The sequence below is a fragment of the Bicyclus anynana genome, chromosome 22 (genome assembly GCF_947172395.1).
Source record: "Bicyclus anynana chromosome 22, ilBicAnyn1.1, whole genome shotgun sequence".
Taxonomy (NCBI): domain Eukaryota; kingdom Metazoa; phylum Arthropoda; class Insecta; order Lepidoptera; family Nymphalidae; genus Bicyclus; species Bicyclus anynana.
The window spans coordinates 4,154,648-4,174,389 of NC_069104.1; the positions used below are offsets into that span (position 1 = coordinate 4,154,648).

At 38.2% G+C, this 19,742-nt stretch overlaps 1 protein-coding gene across 1 annotated transcript; it reads right to left on the reverse strand.

Moving 5' to 3' along the window:
• Positions 1 to 1,429: 1,429 nt before the first annotated feature.
• Positions 1,430 to 17,742, reverse strand: LOC112057051 (protein takeout). Its single transcript, XM_052888450.1, has 5 exons — positions 17,535 to 17,742; positions 11,675 to 11,900; positions 4,134 to 4,264; positions 3,505 to 3,660; positions 1,430 to 1,942 (listed from the first exon to the last, which is right to left on the reverse strand). The coding sequence occupies exons 1-5, from the start codon at positions 17,623 to 17,625 to the stop codon at positions 1,761 to 1,763; spliced, it is 786 nt and encodes a 261-aa protein (XP_052744410.1). The 5' UTR covers positions 17,626 to 17,742; the 3' UTR covers positions 1,430 to 1,760.
• Between the last annotated feature and the right edge of the window lie 2,000 nt (positions 17,743 to 19,742).

Sequence of the window (19,742 nt, forward strand, 5' to 3'; positions counted from 1 at the left end):
CCTAGAATATGTCTATTCACTCTCATCTTATAGATGCCAAGGTTGTAAGAATTAGGAAATACTGACTCCAGGAAAGTCATACCCTAGCCATATGTACATATAAGAAGAGAAAAGTAAATAGCTTCGTACGAGTTCTAGGGTTGTCAATGACATAGAGATGGGAACTTACCCAATTTCTTGAAGTGCGATGGTTACAGGTGTCGATTGTTTTTAAAGGTTGACTAACTCTTTTTATAGGATTTAGACATTGGACATTATTATAGTCATCATAATCAACCCATATTTGGCTCACTGCTGAGCTCGAGTCTCCTCTGAGAACGAGAGGGGTTAGGCCAATAGTCCACCACGCTGACCCAATGCGGATTGGCAGACTTCACACACGCAGAGAATTGAATTAAGAAAATTCTCTGGTAGGTATGTAGGTTTCCTCACGATGTTTTTCCTTCACACGTGATATTTAATTTCTTAAAATGCACACAACTGATAAGTTGGAGGTGCATGCCCCGGACCGGATTCGAGCCCACACCCTCCTGAATCGGAGGCAGAGGTCATATCCACTGGGCTATCACGGCTCTCCATTCTTAAAGTGCCTCTCCATAATTGAAGGTCGGCGTCAGCTTTCTACACTTTTCCTTGTCCATGGCAATCCTGAAAAGTTCTCTGACTGTCTTTATGCCAGTCCACTCCCTTATCCATCTGCATTTTGTAGCCAGATTGGTACATTTTTTATTTTACAATGCCACACTGCAGATGTGACAATTTGATATACAACCTTTATAGACAACCACACACTTCAGATATTATCGAACTTAAATGTAGTTGAAAATTACAAGTTGGATTTCATGAATTACGCTTTTTGAATTCTGGATGTGTACATCTGTATGTCACAAATGTGGTGAAAAGTTATTAGGATATGTATGGTTGGTTGTAAGACATTTGGACATTGGACTTTATTTACGTAATATGTTTGCGTGCAATCGGCCAAGTATTTTGTTAGGCCATAACATGAGTTCGTTCTTATTGCAATGGATTGCTCAGTCGTATGGCTCTCATAAAGTTTGTGATGAACTAACCGTGTACCTACGCAATTATTATTTTAGTTGCAATGAATAGTAGTTGCATTGTGAGCATTTTAAGAAATTAAATATCACGTGTCTCAAACGGTAAAGGAAAACATCATGAGGAGACCTTTCTCATTTCTCTGTGTGTGAAGTCTGCCTATTCGCATTGGGCCAGTGGAGTGGACTATTGGCCTAACCCCTCTCATTCTGAGAGGAGACTCGAGCTCGGCAGTGAGCCGAATATGGCTTGATAATGAGTTGTCTCTGCCTACCCCTATGGAAATGTGGCGTACCGCGTAATGTATAATTGTAGTGTAGATTGTATGTAGTTTTTAGCAATTCAGCTATATTCAACATGAACCAAAACCACAAGACAATGATTTGTTTTCGTATACGTTTTATATAGTAATCATGTTGTAGATTTAGTTTACTTTATCTGGCACATAATTGTGAAATTGTGACGGCGGAACGAGCATCTCGATCACACTGTATTTAAAAAGAATATTAGTTTTTTTTAAATTACAGACTTGGTCGATCTATTGTCATACCTACACAGTACGCATGGGTATGAAATTAGATAATTAGGGGAGGGGGGGGGGGGGGTCAGATCGAAGGACTTTAGAATTAGTCAAACCGGACCATGGCCGTGCCACTGAGACTTTTAAATAAGCTTGTTTGTGTTAATTACAATAATTTATTTTAGTCGTCCTCAAAGAACTCTTCTGTGAGCGGCACTTTACTGATTTGGTCGTAAGTGTAGGTGCTGAAGAACCGCTGCGTGACGTTCATGGCGTAGTCTATGGCGTAGTCGAGTATCGGCCCACCGAACTCTGCGGCCACGAGTTGAGAGTTTGAATTTAGAACATCCAGGATGTTGGCACCTGTGGAGGAAAAGAAAATGTTTAGGATCTATGGCAAGGTTTCTTAAACTGGGGTACGCGAATCCCTAGAGGTTCGCCATTCGTCGGCAGGGGGTTTACGTAACTGATACCAAGTCAGAATTAAGGTTAAAATTGTCCAAAATTACTCGCAACATTGAATCAATTTGCAACCTTATTTTCTTCAACAGTCAAGTTCAGTTCAGTTTTCTTTGGGGGACGAGGCGGTAGTTTACCCATTAGTTAGTAAGGGGTTCGCTGTCACTTGGAAATTTTAACAGGGTTTCGTAGAGCCGAAACTTTGAGAAACCCTGCTATGATGGCATAGGAATCTTCGCGGAGTTTCATGTAAAGATTTTATTATTGTTTATGTCCTTCGTATGCACTTGGAGTTAAACCCTTATGATATGGTAGGTTTATACAGCCTATACGTTCGCCTATACGGCCTATGCGAAGTAACACATTATCAGCTGTTACCGACGTACAAACGAAACTATAGCAACATACAGAAATTGTCAATTGTTTGACATATTTATGTACTGAACAATTACGGAGCGCGCGTACACTTTGGTTTATAATTGTACCTACCTGTGTAGATGACTGCCATTTTCGTTCAAGTTACTTGACGGGATCTATACATTATAATAACTTCTTGCTATTGGAAGTAAAGGAATTCTCTACGACATTATAGTCATATTCAAATGTAACTTTCATGCGTCTGGAATTAGACTTTTATTGCTTATATCCAACTTTTGACTTTTTTCATAAGTCTGTCTGAAGCTTCCAAAACTAACTCTATGGTTATGCGGTCGGACTCAATATCGATAGGTCATGGGTTCAATCCCAATCGGTTGAGCTATTGTCGAATGCAAACCCACAAAATAACGAATGACACCACAACCAATCTATAGTTAATATTGTAAAGAGGAAAGATTTGATTGTTTGTTTGTATGTTTTTAGTAGGCTCTGGAACTACTGAACCGATTTGAAATATTCTTTCTCTGTTGGGAAGCTGCACTATCCCCGAGTGCTATAGGCTATATTTTATACCCGTATTCCCAAGGGAACGGGAACCACGCGGGTGAAACCGCACGGCGTCTGCTAGTATCTAAACAATTGGAGAGGAACGGTAATATTGGTTTGGATTAATATATTATGTAAGTTATAAGAGATATTAAGAGCCGTGATAACCAGTGGATATGACCTCTGCCTCCACTTCCGGAGGGTATGGGTTCGAATCCGGTCCGGGGTATGCACCTCCAACTTTTCAGTTGTGTTGTTGTTGTGTGTGTGCATCTTAAAAAAATAAAAATCACGTGTCTCAACGGTGAAGGAAAAACATCGTGAGGAAACCTGCATACCACAAAATTTTCACAATTCTCTGCGTGTGTGAAGTCTGCCAATCCGCATTAGGCCAGTGTGGTGGACTATTGGCCTAACCCCTCTAATTCTGAGAGGAGACTCGAGCGCAGCAGTGAGCCAAATACCCAAAAACCCATATTTGGCTCACTGCTGAGCTCGAGTCTCCATCATCAATGATGATGATATAAAATAAAAATACTTACTAATTTGAGGACTTCCTCTGAATAAGTTCGTAAGATTCAGTTTGAGATCTGTTCCATAGTCCGCTTTGTATTTATAGGAGTTGATCTTGTAATGTCCTTCACCGTTCTTATCCTTTACAACCTTTTCTAAAACCTCCAGTCGTATATGTTGGTTCCCTAGAAATATTGAAGGAACTTGTTACATCGCCAAGCGATTTAGCGTTCCGGTACGATGTCGTGTTGAAACCGGAAGGGGTGTGGATTCATCCTCCTCCTAACAAGATAGTCCGGTTCCACCGTAGATTGCATTATCACTTACCATCAGCTGAGATTGCAGTCAAGGGCTAACTTGTAAAGAAAAAAAAATTAAAAAAAAAACAATTTCATTGGTACGCTCTTACGATAGTCAAGTTTATTAAGGGCTAGGATAATCAAGCCACAAAAGAACATAGATAACTTAAAAATTTCGGCAACTTAAAAGGTACTTCTTATTATTTTATTGTCGTTATAGAGAGTGTATCATTGTATGGAATGCAAGCTAAACCAATCAAAGTCAATTTCGACGCTTTAGCGAGTTTGTCGTTAAATCGAGTGACGTTACATGAAGTTTACACTGTATCTACTAAACATAAATGAAGAATGCTACTTACAGATTTTGATTTTAGCGCTTCCCTCAGTGTCAAGACTGAAAAGCAAGATCCTCCCGAGGATGCTGTAGTGTCCCTTGATGGTGAAGTTGCAGTGGATGTCGAATATAAACGTGCGTTTCTCCCTGTGAGACCTGATGAAGATATCCTTATATTAAACCTTACCATGTTGTCAACGTTAAAATTAGTAATAAACGTAATTATAAATAAATATATACGGACAATTTTAAATACATAATTTTTAAAAAGAAGTTTCTAGTAAATAAAATGGTCTAAAAAGGCAAAAAAGTTGCTATAACTTAAGTTGTATATTTGTATAACCATTAAAATAGCCGTTGAAGAATAATATAAATAAGAGGCAATCTTGTTTGCAGCATCAAGTTATTTCTAACATTTGAATATATCCTAAAATTAAGAAGGCTAAAAGAAGTAGGTACTAAGTTTAGAGCAGGTGGTTCAAATTTAGTTTTTTAAAGATTTTATCCACACATACGTATACTGCAGATTTTTGGTTCTGCTATAACCAGGAACAAGGACTTCAAATCTAAATCTAATCTAATTAATTAAAGAAAAGCGAAAAGTGAAAATTGCTTGAAGTATAAAAATGTAATTTAGCAGGGTGGTAGTTTATAGTCAGTAGACGTCCGCTAAGGGCGGATTTTGCGACACGGCCGGATTAGTGAGGTCTAACGGAAGACAAAGCCACGAGCTTTCGCTAGTAGAATATAAAATTCGTACTGGGGTTACAGTAAATCGTCAAATTAGTTATAATTCGATATTATTCTTGATCACAAGGAAACGCTAAACTAAATAAAATAACAAATAGTCATTATTATGTTCGTAAATAGAATCAAGGTATATAATTTGTTTGTAAAACATCTTCAGGTAACTGATATATAAAATTCATAGAAACGGACCATGTTTACGACAGAATTCAAATATTTTGTTTAAATATATTTATATATTAAAGTAAATAAATGTAACGTAAATATTTTCAAGACTTCTGCATTACTACGATCTTTTAGAGATATCTCCAAGCATAGATGTAAGAACATGTCCTACGTAATATTGGTTTGAAACTATATTTTATTTAATATTTTTTTTGTGTTCTATAGGTTTGCGCTTGACTACAATCATGCCTGATGGGAAGCAATGATGAGGTCTAAACGCGCTTACCCAGAAGATGCCCATTCACTTGCCTTGAATGTGCTTAAATTGTGCTTGTCTGGAAACACAGTTAGCGGTAGGGCATTCCACGTCGCAATTTTAATTAGAAACCTATTTGCAATGTCACTGTGAATATTATCTATCATTTATTTCTTATCACTAATCACAGAGTAAAGATCATACAGAGTGAGTCTTTACAAGCAGCGTGGTGAAGCCGCTGAAACCCATAAAAAAAACCAAACGTCACACGTCTTCTTGACATCCGCGTATACAAACTTTTTTCATAATTTGTATTTCAAAATATAACACTAACAACAATTACGTAAAATAAAAATAAAATTACCTGAACGAGTATCCAAAGCTGCTCTAATAGAAAGTTACCAAATTTGGCTAGGCAGGAAGAACAACACGAGCAGAGAACGGGGAGTGTTGATCGATCGTCAAGGAATTCCCTAACCCTACATCCTGTAGTCACAAGTCCAGGACTCTGCTCGGAATTCTTATCTCAACCACGCGATGGACCCGGCACCCGCACGGTGAATCCATGGAATGCTAAGATATTCGTCTCTCTAATTGTCAATAAAAAATACTCCATCTCATTTCTTTAGTTTTTGTGAACAGTTTTTAAAATGTTTAAAAACATAAGACTATTTTTCTTGAAAATTACTGATGCGACGCTTCGTGTCGAGAATGTATTCGTTTTTGAATTTTGTATTTATGACGGGTACGACACCGTCGTGTTCCGTGCGCTCCATCTGCCTATTATTATTTAATCTGTGTCACTAATAAATAACAGATGAGGGTATATACATGTAATTATTTATTAAATTTATTATTAATTTATTTACTGTATTTCTAATATACCAAATACCAGCTTGCTGCTTTGGATTCAGTGGATAAACGCGCCAGAAGGCTCATTGGCAATGAGGCATTATCAAGCTCTAAACTTCAAAGCTTAGAGCATCGCCGAAAGGTTGCCTGTCTATCAGTGTTCTACAAGATATATTTCGGGGAGTGCGCTCAGGAACTATTTGATCTTGTGCCACCTTCGCCGTTCTACCACAGGACTGCTAGGCATCGCAGAGATCTACACCGCTACGTCATCAATATTCCTCGGACCCGTACTAAGCGGTTTAGTTCCTCGTTTCTTATACGCACTGCAAAGATGTGGAATGCTCTTCCAGCTTCCGTTTTCCCCACCTCCTACAACATGGGTACCTTCAAGTCAAGAGTGAATAGGCATCTTCTAGGCAAGCGCGTTCCACCATAGGCTGCATCACTGCTTACCATCAGGCGTGATTGCAGCTAAGCGCTTGCTTATACAAAATAAAAAAAAATAAAAAAAAATAAAAAAAAAAAAAAAAAAAAAAAAAAAAAAAAATAATGCCAGATCGTAGACCAAAGGGTCCATCGCGGGAAAAATATAAATACTTAAAGTTTAGTTTTATTAACTATTTTGTTGATATTACGAGCATTGACATTGAACTAAAATCATTGACTTTTTTATTCAGTATGTAAATATCCTGTGAATTAACAAATAAATGTGCATAATACTGATGCGCTGGACTAGATAACACGTTTTACGTCATTTCTGCATTACGGAACAATTGTATCATTTTTATCATTATCATCCGTTTGAGTTTCCTTGTTATGCACTTGTTTTGATAATTTAGCATAATTCAATGATATTTTGTTGTTTTTAATGCAATTCTTTATAACGATCTTAATCTTTTATACAATTCTAACAGAAGTATTGATTACTTCGTCAATATCGTGTTGCAGATTTATTTTTTTAATATTTTATAATAATATCATTGCTAACATATCAATGACATATCATATGAACAGTTACCAGCGTCCAGCAGGGTAATTCACTATCTTAATATCTTTGTCATGTACAAAATTGAGATTCTATGTAACTAACATCGTGCCTACCGGTGGATATCATATAGTTAGTAGATTACATTTTGTCAGTTGATGATTATTAATAAGTTGATAATAAACACCAAAATAATGAATAGAAAGGAACAAAGGATTGTAACGCCGAAGGAAGTATGTAAGTATTCGTACGTTTTTACATTATACATTAATAATATAAAGTACTTATTAAAGTTCTTGAGAGCCGTGGTAGCCTAGTGGATATGACCTCTGCCTACGATTCTCGAGGGTGTGGGTTCGAATCCGGTCCGGGGAATGCATCTCCAACTTTTCAGTTGTGTGCATTTTAAGAAATTAAATATTACATATCTCAAACGGTAAAGGAAAAACATCGTGAGGAAACCTGCACACCAGAGAATTTTCTTAATTCTTTACGTGTACGTTTTTGACGGCCTCCGTGGCGCTGTTGATTTACAAAACGGAGGTCCTGGGTTCGATCCCCGGCTGGGCAGATTTTCTTAATTTGTCCAGGTCTGGCTGGTGGGAGGCTTCGGCCGTGGCTAGTTACCACCCTACCGGCAAAGACGTATCGCCAAGCGATTTAGCGTTCCGGTACGATGCCGTGTAGAAACCGAAAGGGTGTGGATTTTCATCCTCCTCCTAACAAGTTAGTCCGCTTCCATCTTAGACTGCATCATCACTTACCATCAGGTGAGATTGTAGTCAAGGGCTAACTTGTAAAGAATAAAAAAAATAAACGTGCGTGAAGTCTGCCAATCCGCATTGGGCCAGTGTGGCGGACTATTGGCCTAAGCCCTCTCATTCTGTGAGATGATTCGAGCTCAGCAGTGAGCCGAATATGGGTTGATAATGATGATGATGATGATGAATAAAGTTCTTTCTTTGTTTGAAAATTCCTCTCGTTACAGACATAATTCTCAAAAACAAATCCAGAGTCAATATTAAAATGAATTGCAATGTTTGTAAAGTATAAACTAGATTCTTAAATGCACAGGCATTGAGTAATTGTTAAGATTTCTCGTCAGAAAGGTCACTGTGCCCTTAGCGTGTTCAAATTATGTCGGGTTGTTTGAATAAGAGGAAAATTCGAAGGGTAATTACAATTTATTACAATGCCGTTTGAAAACAGTTTTATGTAACCCCAATATAAAAACATACACCATATTCGTCGTCAACCCATATTCGGCTCACTGCTGAGCTCGAGTCTCCTCTCAGAATGAGAGGAGTTAGGCCAATAGTCCACCACGCTGGCCCAATGCGGATTGGCAGACTTCACACACGCAGAGAATTAAGATAATTCTCGGGTGTGCAGGTTTCCTCACGATGTTTTCCTTCACCGATTGAGACACGTGATATTTAATTTCTTAAAATGCACACAACTGAAAAGTTGGAGGTGCATGCCCCGGACCGGATTCGAACCCACACCCTCCGGAATCGGAGGCAGAGGTCATACCTACTGGGCTATCACGGCTCAATTATGGTATGGTAATTTTGTTAAAATGTTCTACACAGATGTTATTTTTTTTTATTCTTCACGAGTTATCCCTTGACTACAATCTCATCTGATGGTAAGTGATGATGCAATCTTTAATGGAAGCGGACTTGTTAGGAGGAGTGTGAAAATCCACACCCCTTTCGGTTTCTACACGACATCGTACCGGAACGCTAAATCGCTTGGCGGTACGTCTTTGTTGGTAGGGTGGTAACTAGCCATGGCCGAAGCCTCCCACAAATTAAAGTGTTTTTATCCCATAACTCATTTTTACTAATATTATAAAGAGGTAAAGTTTGTGGTATTATAGGATCATCGGATCTACTGAACCGATTTTGAAAATTTGTTGATATTGGGTTACCGTGCTCTCCAAGACACGGTGGTGTAACATCACTTCAAAAAAATGAGGCGCCAGCCAGGATCTCGTGATCCATAGCCCGATAGGATACCTACTCGAGCCATTCCAGTCAATTATTATTTACTAGTAAAAAAAAATCGTTGCACTACTTAAATAAACATTTGCATTTGTGAGTAAAATATAATAGTAGGGGAGCCAGGGATGCTAATTTTCCAGTTACTAAAGCGTCATGGGGACCGATTACATTTGGTATATAAAATAATAGGAAGAATAAATGGTTATTTACTTTTTCGTTTTAGCGATGGATAAACAACTACAGACTTTAAAAGCAATTTTTATCACTAAAATTTTCAAGAATTTTAGCGGTTAATTAAGAGATTATTTCCTTCAAAATAATAAAAAAATTTATCGCGCTCGTAACGCGAGAACTAAAATACGAGTATAAGAGGTTTTATTTTATAACTTTGGGACCCTCCCATTCCATTAAATTACGCTCAAATCGTTAAATTTTGAAAAGCACATATTTTTGTGATTAACTAACCTACTATATCCTTGTCTGACGAGCTGGTTGAGTAATTCGTTTTTTTTGTTGCCACAAAAAAAACGAATTACCAATATTAAGGGCTCATATTTGGTGGAGGTACTCAAGAAAGTGCAAGGTATAGTCCCTTATGTTTATCTGCCGCGCTCGAGTAACTGCAAAAATTCCCTTTTCGGCTCCCCTACTATAATAGATTTTGTGAGCTAAGTAGAACTTCTACACTAAGGCACTACCAAGGTCAATGTTATAATAGCCGGTTGTAGACTGTTTGAAGTAGTGTAATTATGTGCTCAGGGGTTCTTGACATACTCGTGTTACTATGAAAGCTTGGTGTAACCAAATGGTTGGTTATTTACAACAGCGGACTAACTGTCGTAATTGTTGTTTTGAAACTGTGTTATCTTGGCTGTCTTGTTGTCCTACTGGTTAACCTCATATGTCGCTTCAGATCTATGCTAATATTATAAAGTTGAAGAGTTTATTTGTTTGTTTGTTGGTTTGCTTGAATGCGCTAATATAAAACGCGCGCTCAAGAACCAAGAACAAGAACTTTGGAAAATTCTTTCAGAGTATCGAGGAAGGCTGGCTGAGTTTGTTGTGGGCTCTTCTTGGACCAAGGCGCAATTGGAACCCTTGTAAATTTAATTTCAAGTTTTCGTCTAATTATTATCACCATTATCTTATTATATTTACCTTCTTTTGTTTATATGTACCTGACCTTTCGTAAGTAGCTGTAGTAAACTAAGCCTAATTGAAATAAATGAATATTGTCTATTGGCTATTGACAATGTAATATCCTCATATTCCTCGGGAACGGGAACTACTCGAATGAAAGCGCGCGGCGTCAGCTAGTATATGATACTGCGATGACTTCGTCCGCGTGTAATTTAGTTTTTCAAAAATCCCGCAGGTACCATGGATTTTTCCGGAATGAAAAGTAGCCTATGTATTAATCCAGACTAAAATCTATTCTACGTCAAATTTCAGCCAAATCGCTTTAGTAGTAGCGGCGTTAAATAGTAACAAACATTCAAACAAACATACATCCATACAAACTTTCGCGTTTATAATATAACTAACTTATTATTATTTAAATGTGTATCACATTATCCTATGTATCAATCATCATATAAATGTCATACAAATGATTAAATAAATATTACGAGAGGTCGTTATTTAAATTTCATTTTCATTGTGAACTTTGACATGCATAATATTGTAGTTGATTGAGGTGCGTAATTTTCTAGATGCCTGCTATATCACTAATCTGTGATATGCAGGTGCATTTATGATTCAAAGAGTAAAGATTTTTCTTGTTTATTTGTTATGATTTAAATCAATTTTAAATTTCTTTTAACTATTACAAAGTTACATCGTCACCGAATAACATAGGCTATATTTCATGTCCCTATTCATGGAACGTCTTCTAGCGCCCTATAGAGTGGTATCCAAGTGGTAACAAGTGGTAATGACCATGTTAGATGCTGGTTTACGAGTATGTCATTTTTATTATATAGAAAGTAATCTATATCATTTCACTTCACTTATAATACTCGTAAAACTGTAACAGTTCGGTACATTGAAGATATTTTGAAAATTTTGCTTGTATGAATAGCATTATAAAATCGATACTGAAGCCAAAAATATTTTTTTTTCTGTCCGTCTGTCCGTGTTTTGTTGACCGCGCATCACGCTGAAACTACTGAATGTATTCAAATGAAACTTGGCACAGTTTGAGACCATAAGAAGAAACGAAAATTAAATCACAAGAGGGTGACACAGGGGCTCATTTTACATAAAAATATATGTATACTACCAGAAAAATAATAAAAATAATGTAATTCAAGATTTTTCAAAATTTCACCCCTACAGACTTAAGTCATATATTTCGAAAATGATCAGTAGGTAGTATAGTGGAATGAGTGGTGGTGTATTATGCAAGACATGAGAAAATATAAATAGAAGGGAATGAAATAGGGTTTGAAAGTTTACATCGATTTTAATTCGGACGAAGTAACGGGCGTCCGCTAGTTCATGGTAAATAAATTACCATTAGAAAAGAAAGTAATAACAAAAATAATACTTACGAAACTTTATCTGGTACACAAGTCCTCAGTCCTGATAGTTTTCCATTGTGGAACGTCATTTTGACGTTGCCCGGCAGGTTCATAGTGATGTTCCTATCCAGGTACAGCGGATCCAGGGATGGGATCCCTGCTTCCGGGATTCCTCTGACAACCCCCGGGATAGCGTCGAGGGTGGCCTGGGTGAAGCATTCATCTGTTAATTCTCCGCATGGATGGATGAAGTCAGCTGTAAATAGACAATATACGAGTAAACGATGATGAATTATAGCCCCAATAGCTCAAGGGTAAAGCGGTCGGACTCATCAGCGAGGTGTGGTGGTTCGATCCCCGCCCGGTAGTTGAAGGGGAATGGGAATATTGGTCATATTATAAAATATATGGCAAATATTCTTTAAAATTTTTTTTAATGGTCATCACCGACCATTAAAAAAAATTTAAAAAAAAGTAGTGTTTCTACCACCGGTTCATTTAAAAAAATATTAAATGAACCGGTGGTAGAAACACTACTTTTTTTTTATTCTCTGTAGAGAATAAGTTAGCCCTTGACTACAATCTCACCTGATGGTAAGTGACGATGCAGTCTAAGATGGAAGCGGGCTATTTATTACGGGAATTGGAATTTAAATGGCCCATTATAGAGCAAGCATCACTATTTCTATAAGAGGCAATTTGGGGCTTAAACCCACCACGTTCGTGGGAGTTAGCGGGTATAGTATAGAGCAACAATATTTTATACTCTGTTACATGCAAAAACCACCGCAAAAAGTAATCCAAATTTACCTACACCACTGAGCGCACACATGCAAAATTTTGTGTTCAAATTCATTATACAGGGTGCTCGGGAGTATATCCCATAACTCTAGAGTCTTCTTTAAATTAATTTGACTGATGCATCGTCACTTAAAATCAGGTGATTGCAGTAAATGGCATAATTATCATTCTCTCTCTCTCTGCAGTCATTCCTTCATTACTGACTATCGTGGTCCAGCCCCTGTACATATGTTTTCTATGCCTGTAGCCAAGTAGCCCGCCAATTCTCTTTCTACGATCGCAAACGCTTCGACAACTAGAAAAATGTATAGGAATGACATTTGCTGTCGACAGGTCATGTGATCAAGATCTGTCATTCCCATACATTATTCTTGTTTTCGAAGCGTTTGCGATGGTAGAAAGAGAATCGATGTGAAATTTGGCTAGAGGGTCTGGTAAGATCTCAACCTCCTGCGGGTCCATGTTTTCCAACGGTTGCATTGGTTGGCCATTTTTGCATCATCCGTAAAGCATTACGTCGCCATCTCTTAAACTTGGCTGTGGCTGTGGCTGGTGGGAGGCTTCGGTCGTGGCTAGTTACCACCCTACCGGCAAAGACGTACCGCGAAACGATTAGCATTCCGGTACGATGTCGTGTAGAAACCGAAAGGGGTGTGGATTTTCATCCTCCTCCTAAAAAATTAGCCCGCTTCCATCTTATATTGCATCATAACTTACTATCAGGTGAGATTGTAGTCAAGAGCTAACTTGTAAAGAATAAAATAAAATAAGCCTTATCCATGTCGGATAACTTTTTCACAATTTTTGTCCTGGCCACTAATTAGAAGAAACAATCCTTATCAGTAGGTGATGAAACTGACCCTAAATGTCTTAAATCGTAACCATATGTGGACTACATTGAGCGAAGGGCACGAAGATAATCAGGTAATCTCCATAAATAAAAATTGCTTATTCACTTGAGAGCCATGATAGCCCAGTAGTTATGACCTCTGCCTCCGATTCCGAAGGGTGTGGGTTTGAATCCGGTCCGGGACATGCACCTCCAACTTTTCAGTTGTGTGCATTTTAAGAAATTAAATATCACGTGTCTCAAACGGTGAAGGAAAACATCGTGAGGAAACCTGCATACCAGAGAATTATCTTAATTCTCTGCGTGTGTGAAGTCTGCCAATCCGCATTGGGCCAACATGGTGGCCTTACCGCTCTCATTCTGAGAGGAGACTCGAGCTCAGCAGTGAGCCGAATATGGGTTGATGACGACGATTCACTTTCACTGCATATACCAATACATGCATATCACAGAGTGCAGTGATTTGACATTGAATATCTTGTGCAACTTGTTGTATGAAATTTAAGACTCCATCTGTTGATATGTAGTTTACAGTTTTCATGTTGCACCATCTGACATTTAACTTGATGCGTTACAAAATGTGGGTAATATTTTAAGAAACATTTGAAGGTCTTCTGTTATGTAGCCATGTATAATATTGACTTCGCGATTGCTTTAGGTATTGCCTTATAAGGTCATCACCATCATACCATTCATCAGCTCTATACTAATATTAGAGCCGTGATAGCCCAGTGGATACGACCTCTGCCTCCGATTCCGGAGGGCGTAGGTTCAAATCCGGTCCGGGGCATGCACCTCCAACTTTTTAGTTGTGTGCATTTTAAGAAATTAAATATCACGTGTCACAAACGGTGAAGGAAAAACATCGTGAGGAAACCTGCAAACCTGAGAATTTTTTAAAATTCTCTATGTGTTTGAAGTCTGTAAATCCGCATTAGGCCAACGTGGTGGACTAAGGTCTAACCCCTCTCATACTGAGAGGAGACTCGAGCTCAACAGTGAGCCGAATATGGGTTGTTAATGATAATGATGATGTTTGTTTAATTCTAATCTCTGGATTTTTCTTTCTCTCTTTTTTTTATTGAGAACGACTCAATAAAAAAAAAACTTTATCTCTTTATAATTAGTGTAGAGTATAGAATTATAAATATTGATTGATTCCTTACTATTTGGATGATTGGTTGTCAGCAAACATCCAATTTTTCAGATATTTTTTTATATTTTCCACGCACATGCAAAGGACATGGTAAATTGAAGTAGGTACACTTTTTTAGAGTATTTTAATAATAATTTTTTACCTATGTATTCATTTAAGAATGAGTAATTGTGTATTTAAGCAAATGCCTAGCCATTGTTATGTCAAGTTGTTTGTAATGGTGGTACTTATGACATGCACAATACGGTTCCCACTATTATTTACGATAATTGCTTTAAACTCGTAAGTACCGAAGTATTAAAAAATGTCCCGATTTTCAGGGTTTGGTGACAAGTCCCGATTTTCCCACGATAGGTAAGTGAAAGTATTATACATGTATGCTAGATGCTAGTGACTTCTTTTCGGTAGGTACTTTCGACACTAGCGGACGCCCGCGATGTCGTCTGCCTTTAGTCCTTTTATGTGGCACAATCCGTTCATAGCGTACGTCAACTAACTATAATCTACCTCACTGCCAAATTTCATCATTGTACGTCAATCGGTTTTTGATATTTCGTGATGAATCAAATTATAAAAATTATTCAGTATAAAAATTAAAACAATACACAGGTTTCACAGTTCAACCCTGACCTAGAACTTCTAGAACAACATAGTCTAGCAATTGACCAACCAATACTAATATTATAAAGCTGAAGAGTTTGTTTGTTTGTTTGATTGAACGCGCTAATCTCACGAACTATTGGTCCGATTTGAAAAATTCTTTCAGTGTTAGATAGCCCATTTATAGAGGAAGGCTATAGGCTATATATTATCCCCGTTTTCCTACGGGAACGGGAACCACGCAAGTGAAACCGCGCGGCGTAAGCTAGTCGACCGATAAATCTAGACGCTCAATGTTCTTTTCAATTCTAACGATGACATCATCAACATTATCATTATCAACCCATATCGGGCTCACTGCTGAGCTCGAGTCTCCTTGCAGAATGAGAGAGGTTAGCCCAATAGTCCACCACGCTGGCCCAATGCGGATTGGCAGACTTCACACACGCAGAGAATTTTCTTAATTCTCTGGTGTGCAGGTTTCCTTACGATGTTTTCCTTCACCGTTTGAAACACATGAAATTTAATTTCTTAAAATACACACAACAGAAAAGATGCATGCTCCGGATCGGATTCGAACCTACGCACTCCGGAATCGGAGGCAGAAGTCATATCCACCAGGCACGGTTCATCTAAGCTATCACGGCTCATCTAGGCTATGACGATGACATAGCGACAATGCGTCCCCGATATCTGACGTCACCTGTTTTCCGGGCTTTTTGACTTATGACTTGGTGGTGCCCGGACTAACACTCAGGACAAAACACCCTTCCAGAAAGCAGTGCCGGATTAAGGAACATGCCTTAGGCAATCTTCTTTTGTGTTTGTTTGTTCCTTCCCTCTATCCTTAAGTGAACTAGGTACAAAAAAATATTAAAAAAAATAATTTGAAACACGCGGATTTTGAAATTGTTTAAACTTTCGTGTGCTTAATTTTTTTGTTTTCCTTGCTCGGTCACTCGGAAAAACCTCTCCTCCTCCTCCTCCTCCTCAGGGAACGCTGCTGAGGTACCTACTATGACCATGCTTTGAGAGCACGTTAAGCCGACGGTTCGTTATTATCAAAATCTGATATTGATCGTAACAGAGTTGTTAATTAGCCCGTTAACAGCGTACACAAGGTTCTTAACTAGGGGTTTTTTTTTATTCCTTACAAGTTAGCCCTTGACTACAAACTCACCTGATGGTAAGTAATGATGCAGTCTAACATGGAATCGGGCTAACTTGTTAGGAGGAGGATGAAAATCCACACCCCTTTCGGTTTCTACACGGCATCGTACCGGAACGCTAAATCGCTTGGCGGTACGTCTTAGCCGGTAGGGTGGTAACTAGCCACGGCCGAGGCCTCCCACCAGCCAGACCTGGACAAATTAAGAAAATCTCAATCTGCCCAGCCGGGGATCGAACCCAGGACAATCTTGTATATCCACCGCGCATACCACTGCGCCACGGAGGACGTCGGAGGGTATCCTATCCCCAGAGTATGCATTATTGCGTTTATGAAGTGCAAGCTACTACCGTGTGTCTAACTGCAAACCCCCTTTTAAATAAAGAGGCTTAGCCCGGCTGATGTTAAAAATACAGATAATTAATTAAATCCCGCACGCTTCTGATGTTCTAAATAAGGACTCCAAGAGCTGGTATACATTTTTGGGTAGGTATTTGATACAAGCTGAAAACTTTAGGCATTGCTTTGAGGCAATATGAAACTAGGTCTCCAGTACTCAAAGTCAAAGTTCATATAATAAGGCTTAGTTTACGAGCTCTTTCGAAACGTCATTTGACTATTTGTAAAGATTCTACCACCGGTTCGGAAGGCACGTTCTACTGAGAAGAACCGGCAAGAAACTGAACAGTTTCTCTTTTTTTTTAATTCATACGTTATCAACCCATATTCGGCTCACTGCTGAGCTCGAGTCTCCTCTCAGATTAAGAGGGCTTAGGCCAATAGTCCACCACGCTGGCCCAACGCGGATTGGCAGACTTCACACACGCAGAGAATTAAGAAAATTCTCTGGTATGCAGGTTTCCTCGCGATGTTTTCCTTCACCGTTTCAGACACGTGATATTTAATTTTTTTAAATGCACACAACTGAAAACTTGGAGGTGCACGCCCCGGACCGGATTCGAACCCACACCCTCCTGAATCGGTGACAGAGGTCATATCCACTGAGCTATCGCGGCTCTTTTAACGGGCCCGGCTAGCTCAGTCGGTAGAGCATGAGACTCTTTAAAATTGATAATAACATTACGATTTCTTAGTTAAATAATGATTGATGATAATTGGTCGAAAACTTAAAATTAAAGTTACGAGGGTTTCAAACGCACCTTGGTCCGAGAACTGTGTATTGGGTACAGAAGAAGTTTTTAGTTCGCCTAAATACCTACCCAAAAATGTTCACCAGCTCTCGGACCAAAATCTCGATGGGGCCACTTAATAGCAGGTGACACGGATTATTTAAAGCGATAAACAAATAACTTACGCAAAGGTACCAACTGGAACGTATTATGGACACATATACACAGCACTGTCACAGCGAGTAGGTTAGCCAACATTTCTATGGCCCTGGCCATTTTATAAAACACCTATTTTATTAATAAATTAATAAATATTAAATAAAGAATATTTCGAACGCGACTCGCGATGCTGCACGGGCGAGGTGTGGTGTGTAAATGTCTTTATTTCCCAACATCGCGCGTATAGCTTATTTTGAAGTTGCAATTAAAGAGAATTTCAAGGATTTAGGCCACAGTTCTACCACGCCGATTATAGTTATTACAGGTAATCGCTGCGTATAGACGGCGAAGTGCAATACGGTTGTTTATTAATATATTATAATCCTACTAATCCTACTAATATTATAAACGCGAAAGTTTGTATGGATGTTTGGATGTATGGATGTTTGTTACTCTTTAACGCCGCTACTACTGAAGCGATTTGGCTGAAATTTGGAATGGAAATAGATTTTACTCTGGATACTGACACATAGGCTACTTTTTATACCAGAAATGAAATTTAGTTTTTCACAAATCCCTCGGGAATCATGGTAGCAGCGTAAAAGAGGAACAAACATACTTACACACTTACATACTTACACACTTACACACTTTCACACTTACACACTTACACACTTAAACAAAAAAATTCACCTTTATAATAGATTTAGAGTGATGATATTAAATCCTAAAAACCGCGCTGAGAACTCGTTGACGGAACAAGAGATTATAAACTGCAATAGTGTTGCCATTTATATAAACTTATTTGTATTTTTGTTCTCTATCCTTTATTATTAAACCACTAGCTGACGCCCGCGACTTCGTCCGCGTGGAATTTAGTTTTTCACAAATCCCTCAAAAACCATGGATTTTCCGGGATAAAAAGTAGCCTATGTGTTAATTTAAAAGAAGAATTTTCATGTAATCACGTCTCAAAAAAATGTACTAACTGTAAACTAGCCTAAAGTGATGAAAATTTAGTAAATCTACACGCATGGAAAGGTATTCGAATTGGTGCAAATTATTTTGAAATACTTCAGATTGGCACTACATATTTGCATAAAACTACACCTTAAAAACCTTAAATCATTCAGAGGTTTTAAAAAAAGTATAGTCAAGTTGGACATTAAGTATGACATTTCCGACCTCTAATCTTTAAACTAAAGAACACAACACAAGCAAACAGGTAGGTACATAAAGCTAGTAGGTACTCCATCAACGCGCAACTCGCAAAGTAATAAATGAGGAGTATCTACTAACCGCCAGTTTACATTGTCCTAGTAAGTCAAATTAAAAATCGTTTATTTCAGATAGGCTTGTACACTGTACAGGCTAACAAATGAACTAACTAATAATGTAAGAAGTAGGTTAGAGAGGATTACCAGCAAAATCTCTTTATAACTTGCTTAAAGACCTTGGCCTCTCTAGAACTGCAGCTAGTTCTATATTAGAACGGGTATCCAAAGCTGCTCTAATAAGATCTTACCAAATTTCGCTAGGCAGGGAGAACAACACGAGCAGAGGAGGGGAGTGTTGATCGATTGTCAAGGAATTCCTTAACTTGACTTCATCCTGTAGTCACAAGACCCTGCTTAGAGGTTTTCTCTCTACCACTCGATGGACCCGGCACCTGCACGGTGAATTCATGGAGTAGCACTCCATTCGTTTCATATTAGAAAGTTGGAAAAATCTGTCCAATGCTAATGAAACTACAATTTTTAACTACAAACAAATTGCATGGTTTGCTCTAGACAGTGGTAAATAACTTGATTTTTAAGTTTCATACTTTTAATATCGTTTAGCACATACAGACCGCTTTTTCAATAACCGAACAATCGCTGTGATTTCACCTGCTGAAAGCAAGTTAGCAATGATAGACATATAATATAATAGGTAAAATACTCAAAGTTTTTGTAAATTATTATATTTACAGTTATCTCAGGAGTTTACTGTTTCACAATTTTGTTATGTCAGAAATGTAAAAAATATATAAGTACATATATGTACATATCCCTTACTGTATCTATACTAATATTATAAAGCGGAAGAGTTTGTTTGTTGTTTGTTAGATTGAACGCGCTAATCTCAGGAACTACTGGTCCGATTTGAAAAATTATTTCAGTGTTACATAGCCCATTTATCGAGGAAGACTATAGGCTATATGTTATCCCCGTTTTGCTACGGGAACGGGAACC

What these genes read in the sequence shown, in the direction of transcription:
- LOC112057051 (XM_052888450.1), bottom strand. Translation starts at nt 17,625, where the DNA reads ATGGCCAGGGCCATAGAAATGTTGGCTAACCTACTCGCTGTGACAGTG. An exon ending in GTTCCAGTTGGTACCTTTGC is followed by an intron (nt 11,901 to 17,534) that starts GTAAGTTATTTG and finishes GTCTATTTACAG; the next exon opens with CTGACTTCATCCATCCATGC. An exon ending in AAGCGCTAAAATCAAAATCT is followed by an intron (nt 3,661 to 4,133) that starts GTAAGTAGCATT and finishes CAATATTTCTAG; the next exon opens with GGAACCAACATATACGACTG.